The sequence below is a fragment of the Taudactylus pleione genome, unplaced genomic scaffold (genome assembly GCF_031769625.1).
Source record: "Taudactylus pleione unplaced genomic scaffold, aTauple2 ptg000465l, whole genome shotgun sequence".
Taxonomy (NCBI): domain Eukaryota; kingdom Metazoa; phylum Chordata; class Amphibia; order Anura; family Myobatrachidae; genus Taudactylus; species Taudactylus pleione.
The window spans coordinates 1,671,223-1,699,038 of record NW_028284867.1 but is presented as its reverse complement, the minus strand read 5'-3'; the positions used below and the strand labels follow the sequence as shown (position 1 = coordinate 1,699,038).

The 27,816-nt window shown below is 46.0% G+C and overlaps 1 protein-coding gene across 1 annotated transcript; it reads right to left on the bottom strand.

The window, feature by feature from the left end:
• SSBP1 (single stranded DNA binding protein 1) lies at positions 1-23,043 on the bottom strand. Its single transcript, XM_088448765.1, has 7 exons — positions 22,904-23,043; positions 13,069-13,137; positions 10,213-10,267; positions 6,987-7,127; positions 5,218-5,308; positions 3,396-3,484; positions 1-162 (listed from the first exon to the last, which is right to left on the bottom strand). Exons 2-7 carry the CDS (start codon positions 13,090-13,092, stop codon positions 122-124), a joined length of 441 nt encoding a protein of 146 aa, XP_088304891.1. The 5' UTR covers positions 13,093-13,137; positions 22,904-23,043; the 3' UTR covers positions 1-121.
• Between the last annotated feature and the right edge of the window lie 4,773 nt (positions 23,044-27,816).

Here is a 27,816-nt window from a genome sequence, read left to right as displayed (position 1 = left end):
GACAGAAGTCTTAGAAAACAGTTTATTATTCCTCTAAAGTAAATACAAAGTTTACGTGATATAACATCAACAAATCTAAGTGCTGTACAGTAAGGATATAACCGGGGGGCTGAGGGGTACATCAAGACTTGTCCCGCATGTCACTCAGGAATATGATGTTGTCTGCAAGAGAAGAGACAGATTTGCTGCAGCCCAAAATATACTTTATTTTAATTATTTATTTATTTTCGTTGAAAGGAGTTTAACAAAAAAAAGGAAATGACCCCCCCCCCCCCCCCTCTTTCTATTCACCACAATAAACAGCCCAATGGGGGTGCTGGTGCCCACAAATGTGGGAGGAAGGAACTGTGTACATTGTAGGTTGCTAATAAAGCCGATTGGTCAGTTACTGTGGCTTGTCCAATCAATTTCCTCAACTGCCATACAGTGCAGGCGCACCACTGTCACGCGGCTTTCTATAGGAGCGCTTCCTGTCGGCTGATTGGCAGCCTTAAAATAAATGTCTGGATCCCTCCTTTACGGGATGTCCACGCCCACAAAAGTATTACGGATATTTCACCTTCCCTGGGCGGCCACCAGACTTATGAGGCTAAATATTGGGACGGCCAATTGCAGATCATTACAGTGGACCGGTCATGAGCAGGAAAAAAAAAAAAAAAAAACCCCATATAGAAATCTGTAACCTATATGCACTGCGTGATACCGATGTGCAGTATTCTCCTGAAGTCACACATCTAGGCGTCTTCTGGGTGGGTCAGGCGTACTCAGGAGCGTTACTCAGTGTGACCTGCCCATGTACTGGCAGGAGCATGCTCACTGCGTTCCTGAGACTTTCTAGGACCTCATAGTCTGAAAAGTATTCCAAGGCTCCCGATTGGCCCTGAATGCTCACATGGGAATAGGGTCACAGGGTCATCAACCTGCAACTAACTTACATGGTGGCGAGTGCTTATGGCAGGAAGATGACAGAAAGGGAGGGGACAGCTTTATAATTAGCTTACCGTATATACTCGAGTATAAGCCGAGTTTTTCAGCACATTTTTTGTGCTGAAAAAGCCCCCCCTCGGCTTATACTCGAGTCATGCCCGCATGGTACGCTGCTGAGTAGCGTACCACGCGGGCCGTGGTGCAGACTGTGTCACTGTGACACAGCCTGCACCGCGTGTGTAGCGCTGACCGGACGGAGTTCGGTCAGCACTACACACTGCTAAACACACAGCCGCCGGAGCCAGCAGCTATGTGTTTGGTGTAATCAGCAGCCGCTGAGAGTCTGTCAGACTCTCAGCGGCTACTGCTGCTCCCACTGCGGGAGCCATCTTCCGGCTCCCGCAGTGGGTGATGGGAGAGACGTCGTCATGACGACGTCTCTCCCATTATGCAAAGCGGCGGAGGAGCCTGTAGCAGCGTCGGGACCGGGAGCGGGGTTACAGGTAAGTGTTTTTTTTTTTTTACATTTCTCTCTACTGGGGGGGCTACTACCGGGGGGTACTACCAGGGGGGGGGATATCGCTACTGGGGGCACTACCAGAAGGGGGGGGATTAATAATGGGGGAACTACCAGGGGGGGTATGTTGCTACTGGGGGCACTACCAGGGAGGGGGGGGAATACTGGGGGCACTACCAGGGGGGATGTTGCTACTGGGGGCACTACCAGGGGGGGTTAATACTGGGGGCACTACCAGGGGGGATATTGCTACTGGGGGCACTACCAGGGGGGGATAAATATTGGGGGCACTACCAGAGGGGATGTTGCTACTGGGGGCACTACCAGGGGGAGGATTAATACTGGGGGCACTACCAGGGGGGGATATTGCTACTGGGGGCACTACCAGGGGGGGTATTACTACTGGGGGCACTACCAGGGGGGGATATTACTACTGGGGGCACTACCAGGGGGGGATATTACTACTGGGGGCACTACCAGGGGGGGATATTACTACTGGGGGCACTACCAGGGGGGGATATTACTACTGGGGGCACTACCAGGGGGGGATATTACTACTGGGGGCACTACCAGGGGGGGATTACTTCCAGTAGCTGCTGCATTTCCCACCCTAGGCTTATACTCGAGTCAATAAGTTTTCCCAGTTTTTTGTGGTAAAATTAGGTACCTCGGCTTATATTCGGGTCGACTTATACTCGAGTATATACGGTATTTTCCCAAGAATGGAATCATTGCAATTAGGCTTTAACATAGCATGTCCTATTGATGTTACAAAGTGCAGAACAGGTACGATCTAAGGAAGTGGGCACATAAGCCCTCCACGCTGCACTAGTCGCTTTATGAAAGGATATTTTAAAATACTTCTGTTTTTTTATTTTATTTAAAAGGTTCATTTAAAACCAGCTGTTTTACAGGCAGCCAACCTGTAACCACGCGACATTCGAGGGCCAATGGCCAGAAAACATCTGCAGGACGCATTTAGGTCTCTTTAAGAAGCGTCCTGCAGTTGCGTCCAGAGCTCCTTCAAGCAATACAGGGACGACACAATGTGCCCAGGACACATCTGTCCTAACCGTATACTGCTGAGGTCACCGGTCTCGCTAACACAATGGCAGTCACTGAATGTACTTCTGTCACGTGTGTAATAAATTGCAAACAGGGGGAGGAAAAAAAAACAACAACTTTGCAGATGTTGTTTGTGGGTGATGAGGGTGTGTGGTATATATGTAACATCTTTTAAAACTTTGTTTCCCTAACACCCAAGGAACAAAACTCTTGGGGTGGTTAAATTTAGTTTTATACAACCCACGGACAGTTAAATATTTGAGGACGACGAGGTGTAATTTTCAGTATGATCATAGCAATCATTCCAGAAACGCAAATATTTTCCTTCTCGCTATTAAAGTGTTAGAAAACCAAGACGGGGCTCGGTGCAGCTGTCTAGACTATAACTGGCTGTTCCGTGTCCTGTAGGAAGTGCAGCCATGAGTACTCGTTAGGGAGGGGTTCTCTCATTTTCTCTAATCTGGTAAAACAACAAGTGCACCCGGTTTATAAATAACTGTGCAATTATGTGCCTAGGCCCAAACTACAGTAGCAGACCCAATCCAATAATAAGGGACGTTAAGAAGAATAGGAATGTATATATAGAGGCTGAAGACGCAGCAAAACTTCAACGCGTTTTCTTACCGATGGTTCTCAGGACTTATGAAACCCTCGGCCTGGGTGACGGTAAAAGCCGGACATGCTCTATAGTAAATGATAAACTGATTTAATGCTCGATACTCATGGCTACTCTGCTGCCCTCTGCTGGCAGAATCTATAAAGCTAATCAATTGGAACCATGAACCAGGGGTCCCAACCAGTCCACAAAGAAATAAAGCGGATGGGATGAACTGGATTGTGAGTGGAGTCTTTAATAACCCGAACAGCTGCCACTTTTTTCACCCACCTGCTATGACGGTGGTCGCCTGTCTGCGCACGTTGTTCTTATCTGTATACTCTCCGTAGTCGATCTTTCCTTCCACGTATACCCTCGCCCTGATGGGAGAGAGCAAATGACTTACACCGTGGAAGAGAATTATTATAAAGTAAGGCTTGGATCTGTGCGAACAAACTGAGCAGGTTACTAATAAACTCATCATTAAATATACGTGATATATATTTGCAGAGGACCATGTTGGTTTTGCTTTATGGTTTTTTTTCCCCTTAGGAGCTTCTGCTAATCCCAGTAACTGTTTTCTGGCTCTTTGTATGGAAGAAATGTCTATAACGGAACATCATATAAGTATGGTTTAGTTTAAACTTTACAAAGTGTTAGAGTTGGACGTCAGCGCTGAACCGCGGGCCATTAAGCGTTTAGCACCGGATCAGCGGTTCTTCATTAGCTTGGTTCTTATAGGGTGATCTAGAAAAGTGGGTTTTTCAATTGTTGTGTAGCGCGACTGTTGCCTTTAATAAATGCCCCACGATTTAACTGCATTGCATGATTCTTGGGCTATTCAGGACCGGAATTGCTACTACCCCGGGCGACTAATCCCTGAATATATAGCAGTACTTAATATCAACAGATTTAATGGCCTTGAGGGATGTAAAATAGGTATAGTACAGTGTAACTGTCTCTAAGGGGTCTATGTACTAAGCAGTGTTAGGAGACAGAGTGAAAAGTGATGAGGTGCCAGCCAATCAGCTCCCAACTGTCATTTTTCAAACACAGCCTGTGAGATGACAGTTGGGAGCTGATTGGCTGGTACCTTATCTCATATCACTCTGTCTCCTAACACTGCTTAGTAAATAGACCCCTTAGAAATTGTTATATTATTCCTACATACACACGCACTCTTTGTGCTATTCACACCAATGTCTATGTGATTATCTCTCGGTGCGCGCTCAGTGCTAGGCGTGTACGGAGACAGTCGGCCTTGGCGTTAGTGATCGCTGGCGGCGGGAGAGGGGTCTTGCTCATTGGCTGCGGGTGTGTGAGAGACGCAAGAGCTGGAATTGGGAAGCAAAGGCGGGCGCTGCTGTCATGTGTGCACAACGGAAGACATTACACACGTGACCGAACTCCACACGTCAGCACATGAACAATAACATCATGTAGCTGAAGGGATTCTAATGTCAGATTATATCATTACACGGGAGTGCGTATGTAAACCACATGTGTGTACGATTAGGGGGACAGAAGTGGTTGCTGCTTCCAGAGCAGTGTGTGTGTGCAGTTTATATGTACTCCCCATGTTTGAGCGGGTTTCACCCCTCTGGCCGCATGCAAACTGGTTGTTTAACTGGCTACAGGGTGGGGTGTAGTATGAACAGTCGACATTCAGAATGTTGCGAGGTTACGAATGTCGACATGGACATTAGTTTGACAAAATGTAAACATGGCTAAAACACCGACATCTTCATAATGTTGACATTTAACATGTCGACACCTGAAAGTCGACATACAGGTGTGTTTGGTTGTTTTTTGGGGGGGGTTTTTACCTTACCCTAACACAAATATGTACTGTTGACAATCTGGTATCGTCATTATATGATCACGTTGTCATCTTAACCATGTCGACAGTTCTGTCGACATCTCCCTTGCCGACACCTCCCTTGCCGACAATCTGACAATACCATAGGGTGGAGAGGTGGCTACTTAACAATCCTTTGATAGTTTAGGCCACGTCTCCTGGAAGGCCGTGCCACCCAACCACTACCTCTGCGCTTCCACTAAAGGGAAATAAGCCTTTTCCAGGACGAGCAGACGCGGATCACAACGCGCTCACCCTTTCTTGATGTGTTGATATGCTACGTCTCGGAGGCCAGGCCGGAATACGGAGATTCTGTGCCAGGTCGTCTTCTGATTAATGTCTCCAGCTGGTAAAGACGACACAACAAGTCAGAACACATTGAGAACTTCCCCGGAACGACCTGCTGAACCTGTATAATCTGCCCCCTGGGGGGGGGAACAGGAACTATGTGACCCAGAGAGACAAGGTTACAGCGGTCACTGGACAGACCAGCATCAAACACACTTCCACACACATTTAGGGACGTACTTAATTAGCGGCGATAATATCACTGGTGATAATATCGGACGATTATCACCGATTTTTACGAGATTATCGCACCCGCGATAATCGCACAGTATGGAACAGGAGATAAGTTTTCACCATCTCAGAGTAGGTGAAAAAAATGCTAAATCCCTATTTTTGGCTAAAAATGTGGGGATTTCTTTCAGAACCCTTTATCGCCTCTAATTGAATACGGCCCTTAGTGTTTTACAGGCATTTCCACCTTCAAACTTTACTCCACTGATTTGTATATGCCTTTGTGCAACTTCAGCCATATTTGTATATTACCAGGCAGAATCGTTTATTTGTTTTGCCCTAAATCGTTGCTCTCTGGAGACAAGAGCACCCAATGCAGAGAACACAGTGCAACTACATTGTATCCAAACAAAAAATAAACAATATTTGTCTTATGATATTAATAAAACCTAAATAAAATATATATATATATAAAAAAAAAAATGTATAAAAGATCAAATGAATTCAAGGGCAACAAAAACATTATATTTATGTGGTTTTTTTTTTGCTACCCTTGAATATGACACAGAAACTGTTCTATATGCAGAGCTGAGCCATGTCACGAGCAAGGGCACACGACTTTAATTCTGTGAAATCCCCAGAAGGGAGCCTGAAGTACAATGTCCTCACTTCAGTTGCAGGTGGGCACACACAGTTTGATTATTCAAACTGACAAAATAAGGACATTACTACTTTAGTTTTGAATTTAAGGTATTATTTAAAAAAAAAAAATGGAGTACAGTCCAATAAATAGATATTTCCAATTATCTACTCAATATCAATAAAAAATATAACAACAATAGTCTGACAAAGACCTAAATGAGTCACAGGATAGAAACAACTAATAGAAACTCAAAATTTAGAATTATACTGGGTGGCAGGGGCAGGCCGGAGGCGTATACTGGGTAGCAGGGGCACGCAGGACGACACAATGCGAATGATTGCAGAGATTCTCATGTATCACAAACAATAGTGTTACGAATAGTTGTGTAAATATTTCACCCCACATCCAACATTACTAACGAATTACGCTTGTGTTTTCACCACTAGGACACTCCTTTAATCTGGTACTACAAACTACCAGGCGGCCTAATGACCAGGGGTAAGAGCTACACGCAGGGCATGGTGTCCACAATGACAGTAATGTATAGGCAGCAGCTTGTCTGCTCATGTAGGTGCCCTATGTGAGCGAGCGGCTGTGAGCTCCCGTGTGCAGATACACATCTAGGAATGTGCAAAGCTAATAAAACACTAAATTACTTGCAGGGAGATGTTTCCTAAGGAGGACAGGAGTTGCCCCTAGCAACCAATCAGCTTCTACCGATCATTTTATAGATTGAAGGGTGGAAGCTGATTGGTTGCCCAGGACAACGTCCCTCTTTAGAAGGTGTGGTCAGTTCCTCCCCTGGGCTCAGCAGATACATCACCTCCTGCTTACTGACTAAAGGGACCTGGCTGTAACTTACTGGCACTGAACACCTCACTCTCCCCCGACCTCCACAACTCATTGGTGGCCACCGAGAAGATGGTGACAGGGTTCTTCCCATCCGTCTGTCTCATCACTGGGTCCTGGCCAACTCTGCCCAAGAGCTGCACCTTGTTTAGAGCTGAAAAACACACAAATAAAGAAAACATTTATTTTTATATATAAATAAGCTAAATGTGTTTTTATGTTTTGCTATTAATAATTGTATTATTATTATGTTGTTGATATACTGGAGGCCAGAGGTTCTGCAGCTGACAAATGACGTACTCATTACAGCAACGTCAAAAAGGTTTCACCGTCTTTACCGCTTCTTGACTCGGAAGAGCTTAAAAATGAAGTTGCTCAGCAGCCGCTGCCACATTTCTGTGAGTCTATGCCACATCAAGTTATGAGTATCAACGTATGAAGCTTTTATTTATTTTTTACCTCTTTTAGCGAATTAGATGTTCTGCATTAAATATTAACAATAATCAATCATCATAGTAAATCAATGGAACTTTTGGCGCTCTACAAACGCAAAACTGTCCTACATGACAGCCCCTACCCAGCACAAATGGTGCGTCAGAACCAAAATCAGAGCAGCACTAACCTTGGAAAAGTCATTGTTTTCCACCCTGTCACCATAGATGTCCCCCTGTGAAGCCCTGCCATGCAACTGCGTGGTTCCGTACACCAGACGGTGCGTATTCACTTGGGCAGCCAGGGGTTTGGAATGCCCATCGCTCGGGAAGCGTCCGGGATCACAACTGTTACAGTACAGGACTGCTCCTACGGTATGCAATCGGGAAGCCGACTGCCTACATACCGGCAGCCGGCTTGCCGACTGTCATAACCCGGCAAGGGTGAAATGCCGGGCGTCTAGATGTAGACGCCCGTCATTTCCCCGACGCCGGTAAACCGGCGCCCGGCATCCCGATCGTAGTGATGCCGGGCGCCGCGAGTGGACAGCCGCGGGGGGGGGGGGGGGGAGGGTTAGGTTTAGGGCTCGACTTAGGGTTAGGCACCCCGCCGGGAGGGTTAGGGTTAGGCTAGGGGGAGGGAGGGTTAGGGTTAGGCACCACCGGGGGGGACTTAGGGTTAGACACCCTCCCGGGGGACTTAGGTTTAGGCAGCGGGGAAGGGGGTGGTTAGGGTTAGGCACCCCTAAGGAGGGTTAGGGGGGTTAGGTTAGTAGATACCCACCTATCCACGATCGGGATTTCCAACGCTGTCGGGCTTCCGTTGCCGGGATCTCTGCTGATGTCGGGCTGCCGGCAGTATTTCATACCAATTCCGCCCCTACCCCTGAGTAAGTCATATAGGGGGGGGTCTATGTACTAAGTTTTGGAGAGAAATAAAGTACTAACCAATCAGCACCTGTCATTTTTAAAAACACAAAGTGTAACGTGACAGGAGCTGATTGGTTGGTACCAACCTAACACATTGGCCCCTAAGTGTCTAATAACACCCACAAGCCGAGTCCTCTACCTTCAGCATGCAGCAGTCACTATACACTGCAGGGATCTGTTCTAAAGACTGAAAGAGGGGCATTCCTACCTGGTCAATCCAGTGTGAAGCTGAAAGGGGGCCATCGGTTATTGGGGTAATAAGGGGGATTGTACACCTCCCTAGCTTTCACCCCTATACCTTGTTTTTCTAAGAGGCCAAGGAAGATGAATGGAACGCGGCTGAGCGCTGTAGAAGACATCCGATTGGTTGCGGGTATGCCGTCACTAGGTCTCCAATCAGAAGGTCGACATGGTTAAAATGTCGACAACATTAATGTCAACGACGCCAAAAAATTTAGACACTTGACAGAATGTCGACATCAGAAATGTTGACATTTAGATTAGGGTTATCATTAGCGTTAGGGACAGAATTACACAAGACATGGCCGTCATCAGTACGATCTAGGACTAGTCTGCGAGGGCTGAATGTATATCGCGCCTAGTACAATAAGATCTGCATTGTGCTTTATGGCATTCTTCTCCTCATTCTCAGGCTGCGGTTTGGGATCTTGGCTGAATACCTTACGGTTCAATAGAAATAGCAACAGCGCCTCCTAGAGTTTATAGCCATTAAAGAAACAATTACAGTGTCAAATATTTAGTTATGGTCAACATTATTGGCACCCTTGAATTTTAAGTACAACCTGTGTAATATTTTCAGAAAGAAGTGGAAATTTACCGACTTCGTATCATTAGAATATTGTAATTGGATGTCCAGAGTTATGAACCAAAAAAAAATGTAAATATTCCTTTTCAGCCGACATGGAGATAAAAAAAAAATGTGACTGGGACGGTATCAAAGGCACTTTCATTAAACATTAAAGCTGTCATTCATTGGTTCATTCAAGTCATGTGAGTATTGATCATTTATCACAGGTGACAGATTCTAATCAAGCTTTTTTTTTTTAAAACTGATTTGAATTGCTGGGGGGGGGGGGCAACAATTTTGTCTTTCCATTTTTTTTATAGTTTTTCCTCCTATTACTTATTATTTATTTTTTTGGGGGAAATTTTTTTTTTTTAAATTGATTTGAATTGCTGGGGGGGGGGATAACAATTTTGTCTTTCCATTTTTTTTTAGTTTTTTTTTTTTATAGTTTTTCCTCCAATTACTCTTTAAAAAAAATATATATTTTAATTTTTTTTGGGAAAGGTTTCTTTTTTTTTTTTTATTGATTTGAATTGCTGGGGGGCAACAATTTTGTCTTTCCATCTTTTTATAGTTTTTCCTCCTATTACTCTTTAAAAAAAAATATATATATTTATTTATTTTTTTGGGGGGGGGGAAATGTTTCTTTACTTTTTTATAAAGTACTTTTTAATATTCTTTTTTTTTTTAAACACTTTTTTATTAAAGCAATGCATATTATCAAACAGTGTACAAAGTAGTCAAGAAAAATGACAATAAATGTTAGTACAAATTGTGTCTTTTCAGAAATATACTAAATAGCTCAAATATTGTATAACAAACAGTCTCTGACATTGTACCTTCATAATACTTTTTACGAACTTGAGTGTCTAGAGACCAAAGCTGTCTCACTACATTCCTTTTTTCCCCCGGGAGATATTGTACAAAATGTACTTAAAATTCAAGGGTGCCGATACTGGAGACCACAACTGTATGCTAGAAAAACTAATAAGGCTCTTTTAAATAAATGACTTGTCAGCATAATGTCCTATGTAATACGACATACACAGTAATGGAATTAAAATACTCACATCTCTCCAAAACCCCCCAGTCTGAGGACTGAAATCTGACAGACTGCCGGAACATCTGGGGAAGAATGTGATCAAAACAAGGGATCAGATGTTATTCTCTCGTGTGGAAACAGCCTGACGGAGAAAATGACGCGTAAACGCTTTTCAAGTTCGATCGCCCAAATTGGGCAATTACGGCTGTGGGTTGGCTGAACACACTGATCCTGTAAAGTCAAATCAATTCTGTCGGCCAGACAGCGGTCATTGTCCTAATTAATTCTCCAGCCGTCCCCGCGGACATGGGATTGTTTTCAATCAGGTGACCTGTGGGCTGACCGCCATATTTGGCACACGCACGTAGTGATTTTGTTATACAATAACAGGGCTCCCCGTCAGTACGGTCTCGCTATCATGCACCTAAAACAAATGTATAGAATGTGAGAGGAACTTGTAGCGATTATGGGCATAATTTTACATATGGTATGAAACATAGGGGGGAGATGTACGAGGAGATGGTAAGTGCCAAATGCGCTATAACCAGGACTATTTGACACTTACATTGAACCACAGCATACATTAAAGCAGATGGTATAGAGCAGGCATGTCAAACTCGTGGCCCAAATAAGCAATTTATACAGCCCGACAGCGTGGGCCCAAATACACATATGATGCGGCCCACACCCCTGCCACAACCAGAGGTCAGCTCTGATCGGGCAGTGTTTACTGTATTTAAAACTGGGAACATAGGTCTCTGAAGCGATCAGAGACTAAAGAAGCCTCCGTTCGCTTCAGAGGCCAGTGTTCCCAGTGATGCAGTGCTCGGGTGACGTCACCCGCGATGAGAGGAGCCTGTGCCTGCTGGTCTGGATCTAATTATATCCAATCAGCAGCAGTGTCTACGCATGCTGATGGCGTGGACTGGATCGGTGCCCAGAGCCCAGCGTGAAAAAAGGTAAGTACTGCACAGGGGAGTGGGGCCTGTTCTATACTGGGAGGGGGCACTACTAGGGGCACTGCATAAGGGGCACTACTAGGGACACTGCATAATGGGCACAACTACAGTGGGCACTGCATAATGGGCACAACTACAGTGGGCATTGCATAAGGGTCACAACTACGGGGAACACTGCATAATGGGCACAACTACAGGGAAAACTGCATAATGGGCACAACTACAGTGGGCACTGCATAATGGACACAACTACAGGGAATACTGCATAAGGGGCACAACTACAGGGAACACTGCATAAGGGGCACAACTACAGGGAACACTGCATAATGGGCACAACTACAGTGGGCACTGCATAAGGGGCACAACTACGGGGAACACTGCATAATGGGCACAACTACGGGGAACACTGCATAAGGGGCACAACTACAGGGGGCACTGCATAATGGGCACAACTACAGGGAACACTGCATAAGGGGCACAACTACAGGGAACACTGCATAAGGGGCACAACTACAGGGGGCACTGCATAATAGGCACAACTACGGGGAGCACTGCATAATGGGCACAACTACGGGGAACACTGCATAATGGGCACAACTACGGGGAACACTGCATAATGGGCACAACTACGGGGAGCACTGCATAATGGGCACAACTACGGGGAGCACTGCATAATGGGCACAACTACGGGGAGCACTGCATAATGGGCACAACTATGGGGAACACTGCATAATGGGCACAACTACGGGGAACACTGCATAATGGGAACAACTACGGGGAACACTGCATAATGGGTACAACTACGGGGAACACTGCATAATGGGCGCAACTACAGTGTGGGCATTGCATAAGGGGCACAACTACAGGGGGCATTGCATAATGGGCAAAACTACAGTGGGGCATTGCATACTGGGCACAACTACAGGGGGCATTGCATACTGGGCACAACTACAGGGGGCATTGCATACTGGGCACAACTACAGGGGGCATTGCATACTGGGCACAACTACAGGGGGCATTGCATACTGGGCACAACTACAGGGGGCATTGCATACTGGGCACAACTACAGGGGGCATTGCGTAAGGGGTGCTACAGTGGGCATTACATAAGGGGCACTACAGTGGGCACTGCATAATGGGCACAACTAAAGTGTGCAATGCATAATGGGCAGAACTACAAGGGCACTGTATATGTAGACTTATGGGGTCCCCATAGTCAGTAACTAAATTTACTTTTTTTTTCTTGCGGCCCACACACTCTTAGACCTTGAATATTTGGCCCGGTTGGTATTTTGAGTTTGACATGGCTGGTGTTGAGGAAATCATTCAGATGTTATTAAAAAATAAGAGCACTGTTGCGGCTTATAGTTTTTTCACATATCAGTAGGAGTGCCTAACCCTAACCCCCCCTTCCCCAAGCCTAACCCTCCCGGGGGGTGCCTAACCCTAAGTCCCCCCTGGGAGCCCCTAACCTAACCCTCCCCCACCCGCAGCGGCTGTCCGAGCCCGGCACCAGGCTTACATTCGCTTGGTATGCCGGGCATCAGGGTCCCGGCGTAGATCTAATGACAGGCGTTGGTATTTCGACGCCTGTCATTAGTACATGGCCGGGATTAGACAGTCGGGAATTCGGCCGTTGGCTTCCTGACTGCTTCCCTATAGGTCAGCTGTCAATTTGAAGATAAAAAAATAATTCTACAATAGAACGCAGTAAAGACTTCCGGAGTCTCATGAGTAAATTACTGGAAAGGGACATTTCTCAGTCGTGACGGTATCTGAGCACTATATAAATGTACAAGGGCTTTCAGCCAATCATTTTTAGGCAAAACAGTAACATGAGTGAGGTATGAGGCACTGAGTCACTGGATTATGGCTCAGCCCAAACAATGGATGCCTCAGCTGGGCACCGGCGATGTCATACACACCTGAGTGGCAGCTCTGCGAAACATTGCGACTGATCTGCGATGACCCCTCTGCCACAGAAACAGGACAACCTGTGAAAGCAAAAGGTGTTGGATACATTAAAAGTGTCACTGACTTGTTGGAGGACACAGGAGATCATTTGTGATCATTGGGGGGGGAGATATTTTAAAGCGCACATCACTTATTGGGCGGAATTCAATTGTTTTCGCGGCCCGGAACTCCCGTCTAAAGTGACGGGAGATCACGGGGCGCTATTCAATTGTTCCAGCTTTTCGCGCTGATCGCTCCTAAAGTGGTAGGGTTTAGCCGCGTAAAGCAGCTAACCCCGACCAAAGTGCTGGGCGCGATCGCGAAAAGTGTCGTTTGGGTGACCAAACTGGTCACTTTTCACCGATTTCAGCTGGCACCCCTCTGGGGCTGCGAGCTGAAATGGAGCGCTGGCAGTTGATCGCGCCCGACAGGAGCAACAATTGAATAGCTCCGTCGGGCGCGATGGGGGCTGGAAACAATTGAATTCCGCCCATTGTGTGTAATCCCACAATTAGCCTCTCCTCGGCCGCAAATGCCCGATAACAGAGAGCAACAGCTTTGATTGAGCTGTACAGCACATGCAATTGCAATGGGACCCGTCAAGTTCTGTGAAGACATGGTGAGGTTGCAGATCTGTCATTGCTATTATATAAATTGTTGAAAGACAACTTGTGTTTCGCTTTTAAACCTTTACTGGGAAAACATCTTGTAACAATCACAAATATATATATTTATATACAAAATATTCCCAAGCTATTTACCGCTGTTATCAGGCCCTTCAGCCTCACAGAGACTCCCTGACGTATATTTTATACCACACCTAGGGGTAAATTTACTAAGATGGGAGTTCTATATTTAAGAAGTGATGTTGCCCATAGCAACCAATCAGATTCCAGGTATTATCTTCTAGAAGGTGCTAGATAAAGGAGAAGTGGAATCTGATTGGTTGGTATGGGCAACATCACTTCTTAAATAGAACTCCCATCTTAGTAAATTTACCCCCTGTAGTATCCATCTCTGAATGCCTTGGTCCTAGGCCCCCTCTGCTCTATGTATAACACTTCTCTTAGGTAAGGATTTCAGTGTTGCCTCTGAAAGGATGGTGCCCAATAATCTGCCCAACAGTCCACAGAAGCTGCCTATTTCTGATTACACAATGACACCTCACTACCTAGCTGGTATCCCTGACTCAGGACAGTCTTTTGCACCCAGCCTGTATCCAAATCTGTAGACTAATATTCTTCTCTGAATCTTCTCCCACTGCAGCCCCTGCCAAGATACAATGCTTCTACCAACAAACATCTCCTCCTGTCTCTCTAATTACCTCCCAATTCTTCCCCCTCCAATCCGCTCCCGGATACAGGATTATTGCCAGGCTGCGCCTGCTCTGTGGAATTATCCATAGCTCATACAACAAAACATTTATTTTAGACTCCAAACTCTTAGCATTCCATTTAAATAAAATAAAACCTCTCACCTCTTAAGGAAAGTTTATTAAGGTTTAGGAATCCCATCATAAGCCCCGTAGGCTACTCTGCCAGATTACCCTACATTTGTCTTCTACCTATACCAGGGGTTGGCAAAATTTTACCTGCCAGGCAATTGGGTCCTGCCACTTGCCTCTTATGCCTCCAAAACCTGTATGTGACACCACTAAGTAAATATAAAATATTTGATGTCATCCCCTCGGCGGCTAATGTTTAGCTGTTCCGGAGAACTCTATGGTCCTCTTATCGGGTGAAAGTATCTCTGTTCTGTCATCTTGCTGCTCAGGACACCCTAAAGGCAGTGGTTCCCAAACTGGGTGCTGCGGCACCCTGGGGTGCCTCAGGACACTTGCAGGGGTGCCTCGGGTTGGTGGTCCAGTACCAAATAAAATTATTTTTAGTCAGTGTGATAGGCAATACCAGTGCTAATGGCTGCCAGGCAAAAAAACAAGAGATATGGTAAGAACTTACCTTTGTTATCTCTGTTTCTACGAAGTCCATAGGGTCCACAGGGTTGACCTTGGGGTATAGGTTGGGAACCAAATCCGGGCACCACGCAGTTAAAGCTTTTAGCTCCCAGGATGCACTGGGTCCACTCTCCCTATAACCCCACCCCCAAACCAGAGGCACCTCAGTTTGTAAGTAGCCAAAGGCCGGAGGAGGAGAGAAAAAGAGAGAGAAAACTGGAACACTCAATAACCATACTCACAGAAATGGGAGACGGAAAACCGGTGACCAGCCACACAGCCCATATGAAGCCAGGTGCGTCAGGGCGGGCGCCCTGTGGACCCTATGGACTTCGTAGAAACAGAGATAACAAAGGTAAGTTCTTACCATATCTCTTGTTTTCTACTTCAGGGTCCATAGGGGGTCCACAGGGTTGACCTTGGGGATGTCCCAAAGCAGTTCAACCAAGGGTGGGGACGCTCCTGTGCTGAGAGGAGAATCCGTCGCCAAAAAGGAAGCATCCTGAGAGGCAAAGGAAACCAATGCCTAGAACCTTAAAAAGGTGTGGACAGAAGACCACGTGGCCACCTAGTAAGGCAAAACAGCCGAGGCGCCACAGCGAGCCGCACACGAGGGTCACATGGCCCGAGAAAAAACAAGCATCAACAACAGGAAGGCCTACCCATGGGTAGGCCCCTGAGGAAGACCTACGAGGCCATCCAGCCAACATTTGGTTATAGGCCGGCCATCCTTTCCTGTGAAAACCAGAAATCTCAGACCACCAATAAGGAGTCCGATTTCCGTAAGGAACCTGAACGGATCACATAAATCCAAAGAGGCCAGACCACAGTCAATGAGGCCACACCAGCCGAGAGGACTGGGGACAGAATGGCCGTACCATAAGTTCCAGAATAATATGGAACCTGAAAACCACTAAGAAGAAACACAGGGCGAGAGCAACTCACACCCTGACATGATGCCCTCCAGAAGAGGGAGCCACATGAGAACGCTCCCAATTCAGACACTCTCCTGGTTGATATAAACACCCTGAGAGAAAGAGAGAGCCTAAGCAATAGACCATGTAATGGCTATCACAACCAGCGGTTCCATTGACTGTCCCCGGAGGTAACGAAGAACCACTACTTACTCCCAAGGAGTCCCTAGGGAGGACAAATGGAGGCATAATCAAGAAAACACTCCAAAGGATGAACTGGATACCAGAGTGGAGCAATTCCATATCTTAACCATACTGACAGTGTAGAGATCCGCACTGTCAGGAAGACCAGGCCAAGTGTGAAACCCAAGCCAGCCGGAAGGAATGCCAGAATATCTGGAAATCCTGGACACCGGAGGATTGTATCGACAGGTACAATACCATAAGATTTATGGCTGCCACAGTTTGTGGTAGGTCCCAGCAAAAGCTGATCCATGTGCTCTAATCATTCCAACGATGACAAAGCCAGGGAAGCCGTAAGACCACTGTAAGGACACAGTCAAAGACAAACGACCCAGGTCCAAGGCAAAACCAAGGACCCTGAGACAACAGGTCCGGGCAGTGAAGCATCAGGGATGGAGTATCGATGTAGAGACTCCGAAGATCCAAGTACCCCTGACATCTGGGGCAATCAGGAGCCACCAGCAGGAAAGCATCTCCGTCTCGATTGAAAACACTTCCAAAGACCTCGAGGAAGAAGGGAGACCGGAGAACACAGGTACACAAAGTGGAAGGACCACTTCACCGACAAAGAGTCGCTGAAGGTTGCTTCAGAATCCTCAGAGCTGGACTGTAACACCATAGTGTGATAAAGTCAGAAGGCCATGAGGGTCACCTCAGTGGGGCCCCCCCTGCTCACCAGGAGATGAAACCTCTCTTGGGGAAGAGACTAGTCCCCGGGATGCACGTCGTGACGGCTGAGGACTCCCGCTTCCCAATGGAGAGCTCCTGAAATGAACGCTGCCGAGATGGTCGGGAGGAGACCCTCGGACTATGTCCGAATATGTGACATACCTGTCATTGCCACCCAACGCACAGTGTTGCTAAAAAGGAAGCCACTGTCCTGTCCCTGTCGGACTGAACCTTTTCAGGTTCACCGGGAAACAAGAGTTATGCCAGAGTAAGTTAATTGACAGGGTGGAATCGACAGACGTCCAACTGCACTGAAAAGGATTCGATCCAGACACTGTCCATAGCAAAGAAAACCCTGGACGAGATGGCCATAGCCACCCGGACAGGGACCGACTTGCCTCCGGAGAGAGCATCATCGTTTGAACAGTTATCCGACAGAAAAAACTCGTTCCATCTGGAGATGAGCCAATTATGGAAAGGCCTGGAATGGAACTGAGCCCATTCCACCATGCATCCCAGAGTGTAAAGACATCTGTCGACTGCGCAGACAACCATGTACTCCTAATGGAAGAGTGGAGATTCCGTCTTACGCCAGAAGAATTCTCAGATTCTGAGAATCCAGCAGGGATCCTAGATGAAGAATACCCAGAGAGGGATGCAGGGAGGACTTTTTCCCCGTTGATTAAACGTCTGCACCCTGAAGAAGCCACAGTCATCCTGACCTGGCCGTAAAGTACCCCGGTGATCCCGCTAAGAGCAGGAGGCCGTCCAGGTACAGGAGCATTGGGATATACTGAACAGAAGAACTGTCAGAAAATCCAAAACGCTGGTAAACCCCTGTGGGGCTGAGGACAGTCCCAACAGGCAGAGCCCGAAAAATTGTAAGTGTTGCTGTGATACAGCAAACCTCAGCCCATGCTGAGGAAAGGTCTCTGTAAGTACCCGTAGGCACGCGTCCTGTATATCCAGTGATACCATAAAGTCCCCAGGTTCCAAACATCGTATGATGGAGCATAGGGATTTCCTCCTGAGCCCAGGTAGCTTTAGGAACTGGTTCAGGGAATTGAGACAGAGAATAGGCCAAAGAGGACCATTCAGCCACCGCACCAGAAAGAAAGCAGAACAACCAGTCCCTCACTGAGATAGTGGGGATGGCCTAATTAGCTCCGCTTACCGCAACAACTGCATAGCTTTCTGGATCTGTAAGGCCCTTGTAAAGAGGCCGCCTGAGCAAAGAGGGCGTACCCTCCTACCCACGTAGCCGCGGCAACTTGACACTAGTACCGGGCGAACTGAGAAAATCGGTATCTCCCAGTTGTAGGCCTGTCCCGTCAGGCTGAAGAGATATCCGTAGGTTCAGAAGCAGGATCGGCTGGCAGTCCAGGCCTGCTCGGTACTGGATATGTCGGCCCTTGTAGATGCCGACAGTCTACGAAGAAACAGACCTTTAGGCTGACCCAGAGGACAAAAAAGACTTAACAGACTTAGTCTGAGGCCTTGTAGTGGGCATAGCTGAAAGCGGTAAACTTGTCGTTAGTAATACTGCCAATGTTACTACAATCTTGTCAAGGTCAGGACCAAACAATATCAACCCTAAAGATGGTATCTGCACCTCTGCATTCCCAGAGCGCAGCCATAGGGTATTACGGAGGATACAGTCGCAGCCGGAACTCTGAAAGTTAGGAGACTGGTATCCAATATAGGCATTTCCACCTATGACAACTGCATATATTACGTGAGCGACCAAATACATTTGAACCCCCGTGTTGGAGGGGAAAAAACGTTACAAATGCATCAACCCAATATGCAATAGTATTAACCAACCATGCTATAGCCATGGTAGGATGGGTAACAACTCCTGAAAGCAAGTATACTGATTTCAGGCAGAGTTACCACCTACGGATCCGAAGAATCCGACCACGCAGGAATGGGAGGCGTAGTAACGTCTGTAATCAGACGAGTAACACGCCCATCCACCCCAGGAGGGGCTCGTGATGACCCTCAGGGAATTTGGGACAGGAGGCCAAACACTGTTGTAACACCTCCTATCTGGCAACAGCCAGAGTCCCGCTATGCGATCCACCCGCTAGTCAGCAACAGGGAACCCGAAGGCACGCAATACTGAGGGTGTATGATACAGGTGCAGGTCAACATTCACTCTAACCAGAATGGACCTGCTACCAGCCCTAAAGCAGGGATAATAATCCCTGAAATAGGCTTCCCCCCGTGTAAGAGGGAAAGAGCCCCAAACAGTATCCAGTTCACGGCAGAGCCAACTGGGAAGTAACCACAGGGCGTCAACCACGCCAATTAGCGTTTCGTAGAAAACGACATCCACCCAGGGTGGCTGTTGTGGTAATCCCTGCAAGGGGAATGACAGACTATTGTGGCACCAGGGGGAATTCATATACTGCGAAAAACCCCTGCAGGGAGCGGTAGTCTGTGTCACAGGGGAAGAGTGCAAGAAGCTGCGAGATACCCTGAGATGAAAAGGGCAGTATGGTGAAGTAACCCCAAGTGAGGTACAACAATGGGGCCCGCCCGGCGATCCGCAATTGAGAGGATCCCGAGAAAACAAACCGCCCAAGGGGGTCGTGAAAGAGGCCAGCACCAGATGACGCCACATACAGAACCCTTTATGAGTCAAATCCTCCGCACTAACACCTGCAGCACATGACTTGCAGGATAGTAAAAATGGGTGCAGTATAACGCTCTATCTCCTGGTCAGACATATCTGACCAATCTTGGCGGAAATATTAAGCAGCACTATACTGGTCCTGACTGATGCCAAAAATTAGCTGCAGGGACCCATTTTCAGCGTATGCAACACACAGTTCCATCTAAAATATGGCAACGTGCAGCACGCAACAGTATGTGACAAACCACACAAATATTAACAAGTATATAAATGTGAGGTCTCAGAACCACCCTAAGTACAGCTGTATTAGGGCAGATAAAGAAAAGGGATAGATATACACTGACAGGTGAGAGAATAAAGTACAGACAGTCAGCACTAGCATAAGTCACATACAATGCAGATATATACATATATACATAAACATGTCATATAATATACTGCACTATTACACTGCATTCAACGGCCCAGATTCAGTGTCTGGGAAGGCTACAGCGCTGTGTACACTGACCTGATGGTGAGGTACGCAGGGGGACTGGACTCACTGCCATCTTGAGAGATTTCTGCTGCACCACAGAGATAAAATGGCCGCTGGAGACCTCAGAGGAAGCGTGGCCCGCGGAGGAAGCAGCTCAGCGACGCCAGACTATGGATACTGAAAGGCGCGCTGAGCTGAGGGGAGGAGCCGCTGTAACAGGGAAGGCTGCCTCCCCTGGCCGGCTATTAACCCCCGGGACGCCGGCTCCCTGCACCGATCGTTAAGTCCCTGGTGGTCTAGTGGACACACAGGGTATGGGGGGCCCGCCGCCACTGCCGGCGCCTCCGGTCTGTCCCCTGAGACCGGAGGCACAGGACTGCATTTGAAATGCGCGGATCACCGCAAGCGGTGATCCGCGACCTTACCTGCTCCCCGTGGATCCGGCAGCAGTCCTGGGCGCCCACAGAGTCCGGCTAGTACAGACTCTGGGGTCCCGCTGAGATCCCCAGATCTGTACTGGCGTCTCAGCGCCAGCGGGGTGACGGAGCGGCAGCTTAGACGTCCTATGGACAGTCCGACGCTGCCACTCTGAAGAGTCCAAAGTCCATGGAAAAAACTTTGTCCCTAAAAAAATAAAATAAGCTTAGGGGCTGCTAATCAGCTCCCCCTGCACTAACGGTGACCCGACTCCGGCCGGGCACCAACTGAAACTGAGGTGCCTCTGGCTTGGGGGTGGGGTTATAGGGAGAGTGGACCCAGTGCATCCTGGGAGCTAAAAGCTTTAACTGCGTGGTGCCCGGATTTGGTTCCCAACCTATACCCCAAGGTCAACCCTGTGGACCCTGAAGTAGAAATGTGGACAAAAAGAATTGCAGTCCTGTCCTCCACTATATAACTGTCCCTGATTGTGACTTTTTAAGCACAATTTACTTCATTTAAATTCTGCCGAATTTCTCACTTGTGGCCCAGGGATGTCGTGGAAAAAATGCTGATACTCTAGGGTACCGTGATTCGAAAAAGTTTGGGAACCACTGTCTAAAGCTAATTTGAGATAGAATTGTAGAGAGTCCGATGGCTGAGATCATTCTTCAGTGGGGGCAGCAGGTGGAGGTATGGTAGCCCATCTAAGTGGTCCCCACATCCCTCTAGAACCTCAGACCCAACAGCCAGCGTGGATTGGGACAGCTCGAAGGCGTCAACGCAGTTTGAGCAGCGAGATCCCAAGAGGTGACCGCAGAGCGCCTGTCCCTGGTAAAGCAGTCTCATGCCCCCATCCCTGGACATAGAGGTCTCTAATGTCATATAAAGAATGTGGGATTGATTGAAAATGCTGTTATTCTTTAATACCCCCATCCCTGGCGACAAGGGCCACTACCACCTGATAATTGCCACACATGGCACTAAGGCCCGAATTCAATTAGAGGCGATGCGCGGTTTTCACCTGTTTCCAAAGTTTCGCCCTATTCAATTCCAGGACGTTTTCGTCTAGGCCAAAACTCCATAGGCAAAAGAGTTTCTCCACCCAAAGGCAGGAGAAAAGATGTGCAAAATCCATATTTGGGTAAAAAATGGGGGGACGGGGGACTTGGTACAGAACCCTTTGGACAATTCCCCCCCCCCCATAATGACTAGTTAGGCAAAAAAAATTATCAAAATTATCTTAATTTACCCCCCCCAAAAAAGTAGTAATTTTTGGGTTGAAAATTTAAAAAGTGGTTGAAAATGGGTTTTAAGTATTGGGTCTGGTATTTTGGGGCGCTGTAAGGATGGGACAGGAGTTTGTAGGGCTGCAGCCATTTTTTTTTCCTAACGTTTTTAAAAAGCACTTTATTAACTCCAAAATATACTAGTACCCATTTAAATGTATCCCCAATTTAACTCCAACAATTATTTTTCACCAAAGTAATTGCTTTATATATTTTCTTCACACTAATGCAAAAAAGTGCATATAACAGCCATTTGACTCAATTAAGGTAACCCAAAATACTTTTATTACTATTATTTCTATATTGATTACTAGGGTCACTTAGGGTTTTTTGGGGGTACAGACTGATTCCGTCACACCCCCCCCCCCCCCAAAAAAAGTAATTTTCGCTAGTTTTGCCATTCGCACATCCGCGTTTTCACCTGTTTTGCAATTGAATCAGGCAAAAAACGGGAGTGCGCAATGTGAAAGTACACGATAACTACGCCTTAAAACAGGCTGAGGTGAAAACATCGCACTTTTCGCCACCAATTGAACCCGGCCCTAAGCAGGCGAAAACAGCAGCGACACATAACTCAGGGACTTCATTCACGACATGACACTTTACTGCACATTGGCAACCAAGTATGTCTGACGTACTTTCTGGTTCTTCTGCAAACCTGAAACTCAGCAAGTCCCCTGCCCCCCTATATCACAGCCCCTCCAGGGTCCCCCAATCGCCATGCAGACAGCAAGACACTACTGTAAGGATGGCGCATTAGTTTGTGGTATTTTATATTCCCCATTTTATTGGAAAGTGCTGCAGAGCATATATTACATTTCTATAAATTGGCAGACAGGAGATCTGCTATGCAGAGGAAGAATGTTTCCCCCACAAGATAAGTTTTAGGATACACATCTTCAGTCTGCAACAGCTATATGATAAATATTAGCACAAGTGTCCATCCAAGCTGATATCTGGCTCAGTATTATGGAGGATCCTAAGGCACAAAAATATCTATTTAAATGGGAACTAATCCAATTCCTCACTCCCAGAACCACTGAGATGACCTATGCCATTTTGCAGGCAGTTTATGAAAGGAAAGGGCAATGGGGGGAGCTAGGGCAGCAGGCTGTAATGTCTGCCACACTCCTGGCAGGGACAGTGTACCCCCCCCAGGGTCACCGGGGGGACATGATGTGTGAGACCCCCGAGACATTCCCACTCACCTCACCAGGGTCACTCTCTCTTGCCACACACGTGAGCAGCAACAAGGGGAACACAGATTCTGTTACACACACCGCTCACTTCCGCCAGATTCAGGGCACTTCCGCCCCGCTTCCCGTAGCTGCACCTGCCCCACTTCCGTCAGACTGCCCTACTTCCGTCAGACTGCCGCTCGTCTTACGTGACGTCACGCACTGAGCAGCAGCAGTGATTGGTCACTAATGTGTCAGCAGCGGCAGTCTGTGAGTGGAGCATTCCATTGGCGAGGACTTTAAGGGGGAATGTACTGTAGCTAACAAGTAGAGAGAAGTTGGCTGCCCATAGCAACCATTTAGCATCTAGCTAGCATTAATCAAGTACAGTCTATCAAAGGAGAGGTAGAAGCTGATTGGTTGCTATGGGCAACTTCCTCCACTTTTTATAAACTTTTAAACATTTTCCCCTTGTTCTCTTTTGGGGGTATCCGGTTGATTGGTCGACACTCAGAAGGGCGACACTTTCTGAAGATAAACAGTAAAAAGGTCGACATGGTCATTAGGTCAGCCATCATCATTGTGTAGACTGGTAATTAGGTCGACAGAGTTAAATGGCCGACAGTCAAAAGTTCAACACTAAAACATTGACATGGTTTTTCATGATTTTTAGGGTTAGGCTAAAATAACAAAAAAATATATATATATAATGTGTCGACCGGTTAGTTTTGACATATGAAATGTTGACCTTTTGACTGTCAACCATTTAACCCTGTTGACCTAAATACCTGTTTACACAATAATGGTCGACCTAAAATGTAATGACCATGTCGACCTTTTGAACCACACCGTCTTTGGGAAATGTTCCACACGTTACTATTCTGCTTCATACATTTCACAGGAGTGCTGTTACAGCGTCAACTTTCACACTGCAACTTTATTTTATGTATTATACTTTTATTATTAACTAGTAGAGGGACCGTAATGCCCCCACTCTGTCCCAACCCCCTCCCTGCTGTATAATCTTACTCCTTGCGCAAAGCGGTTCTCCGGCTAAGGTCTGTCCCATTGCATGCTGCAGTGGGAGCCATTGGAGGTGCAAGACAGGAGGACATTAAGTATTACAGGTAGGGTTGAACATCGACCATCATTTAGCAATCATCGATGGTCCAAGGCCGATGGCAAGCATCTCATCATGGACGGCCAGCCACCGATGCCAAAAAATAGATGCCTGAGCCTGATGGTGATCACAAATGTGTTTTTCGCGATGCATCCAAAATTTTACCATTCACATTTCAAGTGTGCCCTCCCCAGTGATCAGCACCCTGCCCAAACAAACTAGAGTGAACACTAAAGGTGGCCACACACATGGCGATCCGCAGACGATCAGCCGATGTGTACGATTTCCCTTGAAACTCTCCCCGGCAGCTCTGCACACAAGTTGGTGTCCAATCTTCAATCGATCTCTCCTGCTGTCAAACTTTCACAGTGCATCGCGTCCTAGATTGTCAGATCTGCCCTACTGCACGGCAGATCTGACGATGCGATGTGCGACCAGCGGGGACACGCATCGTGAGTGGGGAATCACAATTTACTCAGAATTTGGCCATATTTTACACAATGTGTCACAATCGGCCAGATCGGGTAAAACATCGCTGTGTGTGTGGCCAGCATAAAGCTACATACACACAACGATTTTGTTACCAACGATTTTATGAACAATTTTCATGCAGATTTTTTAAAGTGTAATGAACAATTTTTTTTAACTACAAACGATTTTTGTAACTTCCCTTAATGAAAATCATTCAGTTGCTCAGTTAGAATGAACTACAAACGGGAACGCACATGAACGATAATCGTTCATCGTTATAACTCAGAAATTGAACGATTTTTTTTCAACGATTGAACAATAACGACGTCGTCATAGTTAAATCGTTAAAAAAATAGTTACGTGTGTATGCACCTGAAGGGGTAAACTTACTAAACTGTGGGTTTAAAGAAGTGGAGGTGTTGCCCATAGCAACCAGATTCTACTTATTTATCAACCACTTTCTAGAAGATAATAGCTAGAAGGTGATCTGTTGCTATAGGCAACACCTCCACTTCTATAAACCCGAACTAAAGAAAATATACCCCCAAGTCTGATACCTCCACCAGCATAGTTTTTTTCTGTTGAATGTACTCTCATTTGTACAGTATTACTCATTCACTGTTATAATTCTGTATTTTGTTATGTTTTCTAGTGTGTGTGTATGATATATATATATATATATATTAAAACCCCTTCATTATAACTTTCTAACCCCCAGCTCTTCTAGATACATGGCAGGGTGTAGTGCAGGGGCATTTTAAGAGAGGAGGGGGCCCGTGTGCAGCCATCATATGGGCCCCCTCCTCTCTGACTGTGGCTCAGTGGCACTGAGCGCTGTAGATTCTGGCTTCATGTTATAAGTAGAGAAAAGAAGACTCTCTGTTGGGGGCACTCAAATGTTAAATCGAAAAGATTTATGAAAGAATTAAAACTTAACATCCATTTTTTTATACTTATTAGATTAAAAGTTATGCACTACACCACATGTGATTAACAAGACCTAAAAATTCCTAACAGCAATTAATAATCAAATAAACACTCAATTGAGTGGGAGAATGATGTGCACAGTGCACCTTAGTCACATAAACGTGCGAGCTGCACCAAATCCAATATATAGAAAAAGCTCTGTTATCATTCGTGACGGCGAATTTTGTTAAATATGCACTAGCCCAAATAATGTGTTTACCAAAATACCGAAGGATAATTCCAACATGATAAATAGAGCTGTCTCCAAATTCTGCTTATAAATTGTAAGAGACAATTGCAGGTTCAAAATGCAAAATAGTGAAAGGGGAATAAAGGGTATTGATGTCACAGTAATACCCCGGGCTTCCAAAATGTGTAGTTGTAGGAAGCTAATTGTATATTAGTAGTTAAACCACAGCAAAATACAAATACTACTGTGTATTGTAAATGCTTAATATATTGAAGGTTACTTGGTTGAGAATGAGAATGTCTACTGAGACATAAAGCATAAAGAATGTAATGCTATGCACTGTTCTAGGTTGAGATAAAATACTTAAGGAAAGCTACAGCTAGTGGGATATCATGTGAGTACCAACAATCCCTACCACAGTTGCATAGTAATAATAGTAGGTTACTTCAAATGTCATAAAATGCAAAATAGCAATATCCAACACCCGAAGCTCAATGAAATACACCAAAAAAGTTTGGATATTCCGATTATATTGCGGATAGATAGTGACATTGAGCATGAGATAATGCACGTATCGGAAAGGTTAATGAAAATATATATACCACAGTGTCACCTAAAAAAGAAAAAAGCAAGTAAATGTCATATAACATGAATCCAAGGAACACACAATGACAAGGGTAAGTACCATAATCGGATAATTTGCACACATATAAATACAATATTGACAGAAGAGACAAAAAATAGCTTAAAGGGGCCCAGATATCGTCTCCCCCATTTCTGCTGTCTCTGCGTCTTGTATAAAACAGAGGACACAGGGTGAGAGAACGTGGAAGGTGACTGGTTGGAAGAAAGATAAAGAGCACTTCTGCTGTCGGTGCGCTCAAACCGTGTCTATCCTGGTGTCAAGGACATTGCAGTCTAGGTGTGGTAGGTACACCGATGAGAGAGTGCAGAAAAATTGCCTTCATGAAGGTATTTGCAACAGAAAACATATAGCCATCGTATTGAAAATATTGTAAATAGCAAATCCAAACAGTATCAGTAATGACAAGAAATATGAATACACTGTAGGTGAACTGAAAAATGTTACAATCCCAGTAGCAGTGTGATAATAAGAAGTCCTAAGTAGCAATTAAGCTAGATGTCAATCGGCTGACAAAATGAAAGGATGTTGTATAAAATTCTAACAGTATCTATGTAATATTAAACTAAGTTGGTTTCTTTAAATTGTACTCTACTGCCCTGTTTTATACAGGGACCATTTTCTATGTCTGATTCTATCCTGTGCGGGCTCCAAACAGTGCGCGCTCTTTCACTTCCATTCTGGCTTCATGCCAGAATCTAGAGCGCATGCGCGGTTCTCTGGGAAAATGGCAGCCGCGCCTACTTTCCCAGGGACATCTTTTCTGCACAGACCACTGGGAAAATGGCTACCGCCATTTTCCCAGTGAGTGTTTGCTGCTCTACAGCGCCTGACCGGCGCTGCAGAGCAGCACTTCGGGAATCGGCGGAGAGGTAAGTATAATTACTTAAGGGTGTGCGGTGTGGGCCCCCCTGCACCCATTATAGATGTGCCCCTGGTGTAGTGCAAGGAGTTTGTGTTTCTATGGCTTTTTTTTCTCCTCTTAATTTACAACTAAAGTACCTATAAAGCACCCAAAAAACAACAAAAAAAATGTCCTTTAAAATCTCTCTGAATAGCATGTTAAAAAATGTGCAATTTATAGCTTTGAGATGTACTAATGATTTACATATTAATTTCCTCTCCAGTGGTGTGGTATAAGAGGTCAACAGGTACAAGAGATTTACAGGAACAAATGGTAAGCTTTTTTTCGTTTCTAGCCTGATCCTAACCCTCCCTCTGGTGCCCAACCCTGACCATCCTCTCCGGCAGCCTAACACTAACCTTAAAAATGTTAAATGTAAAAAAAAAAAAAACTAATCCGGATGTTATTTTGTCAACATTCATCATATCAACATTGATGAAATGTCAACAAGATGTTCCTGCTGGTCGAGTGACTTACGTGGTACGATGTGTTCATCTGCTCCAGCTATGATTGACAGGAACATCCTGGTGGCTTCAGCCGCTTCCGACGGAGAGTATGGCTATCCTTGCAGTCTCTACAGAACGTCACATGTAGACATTCTGCAGACGCCAACATTGTGGCGTCAACATTATGACTACACCTCCCTCTC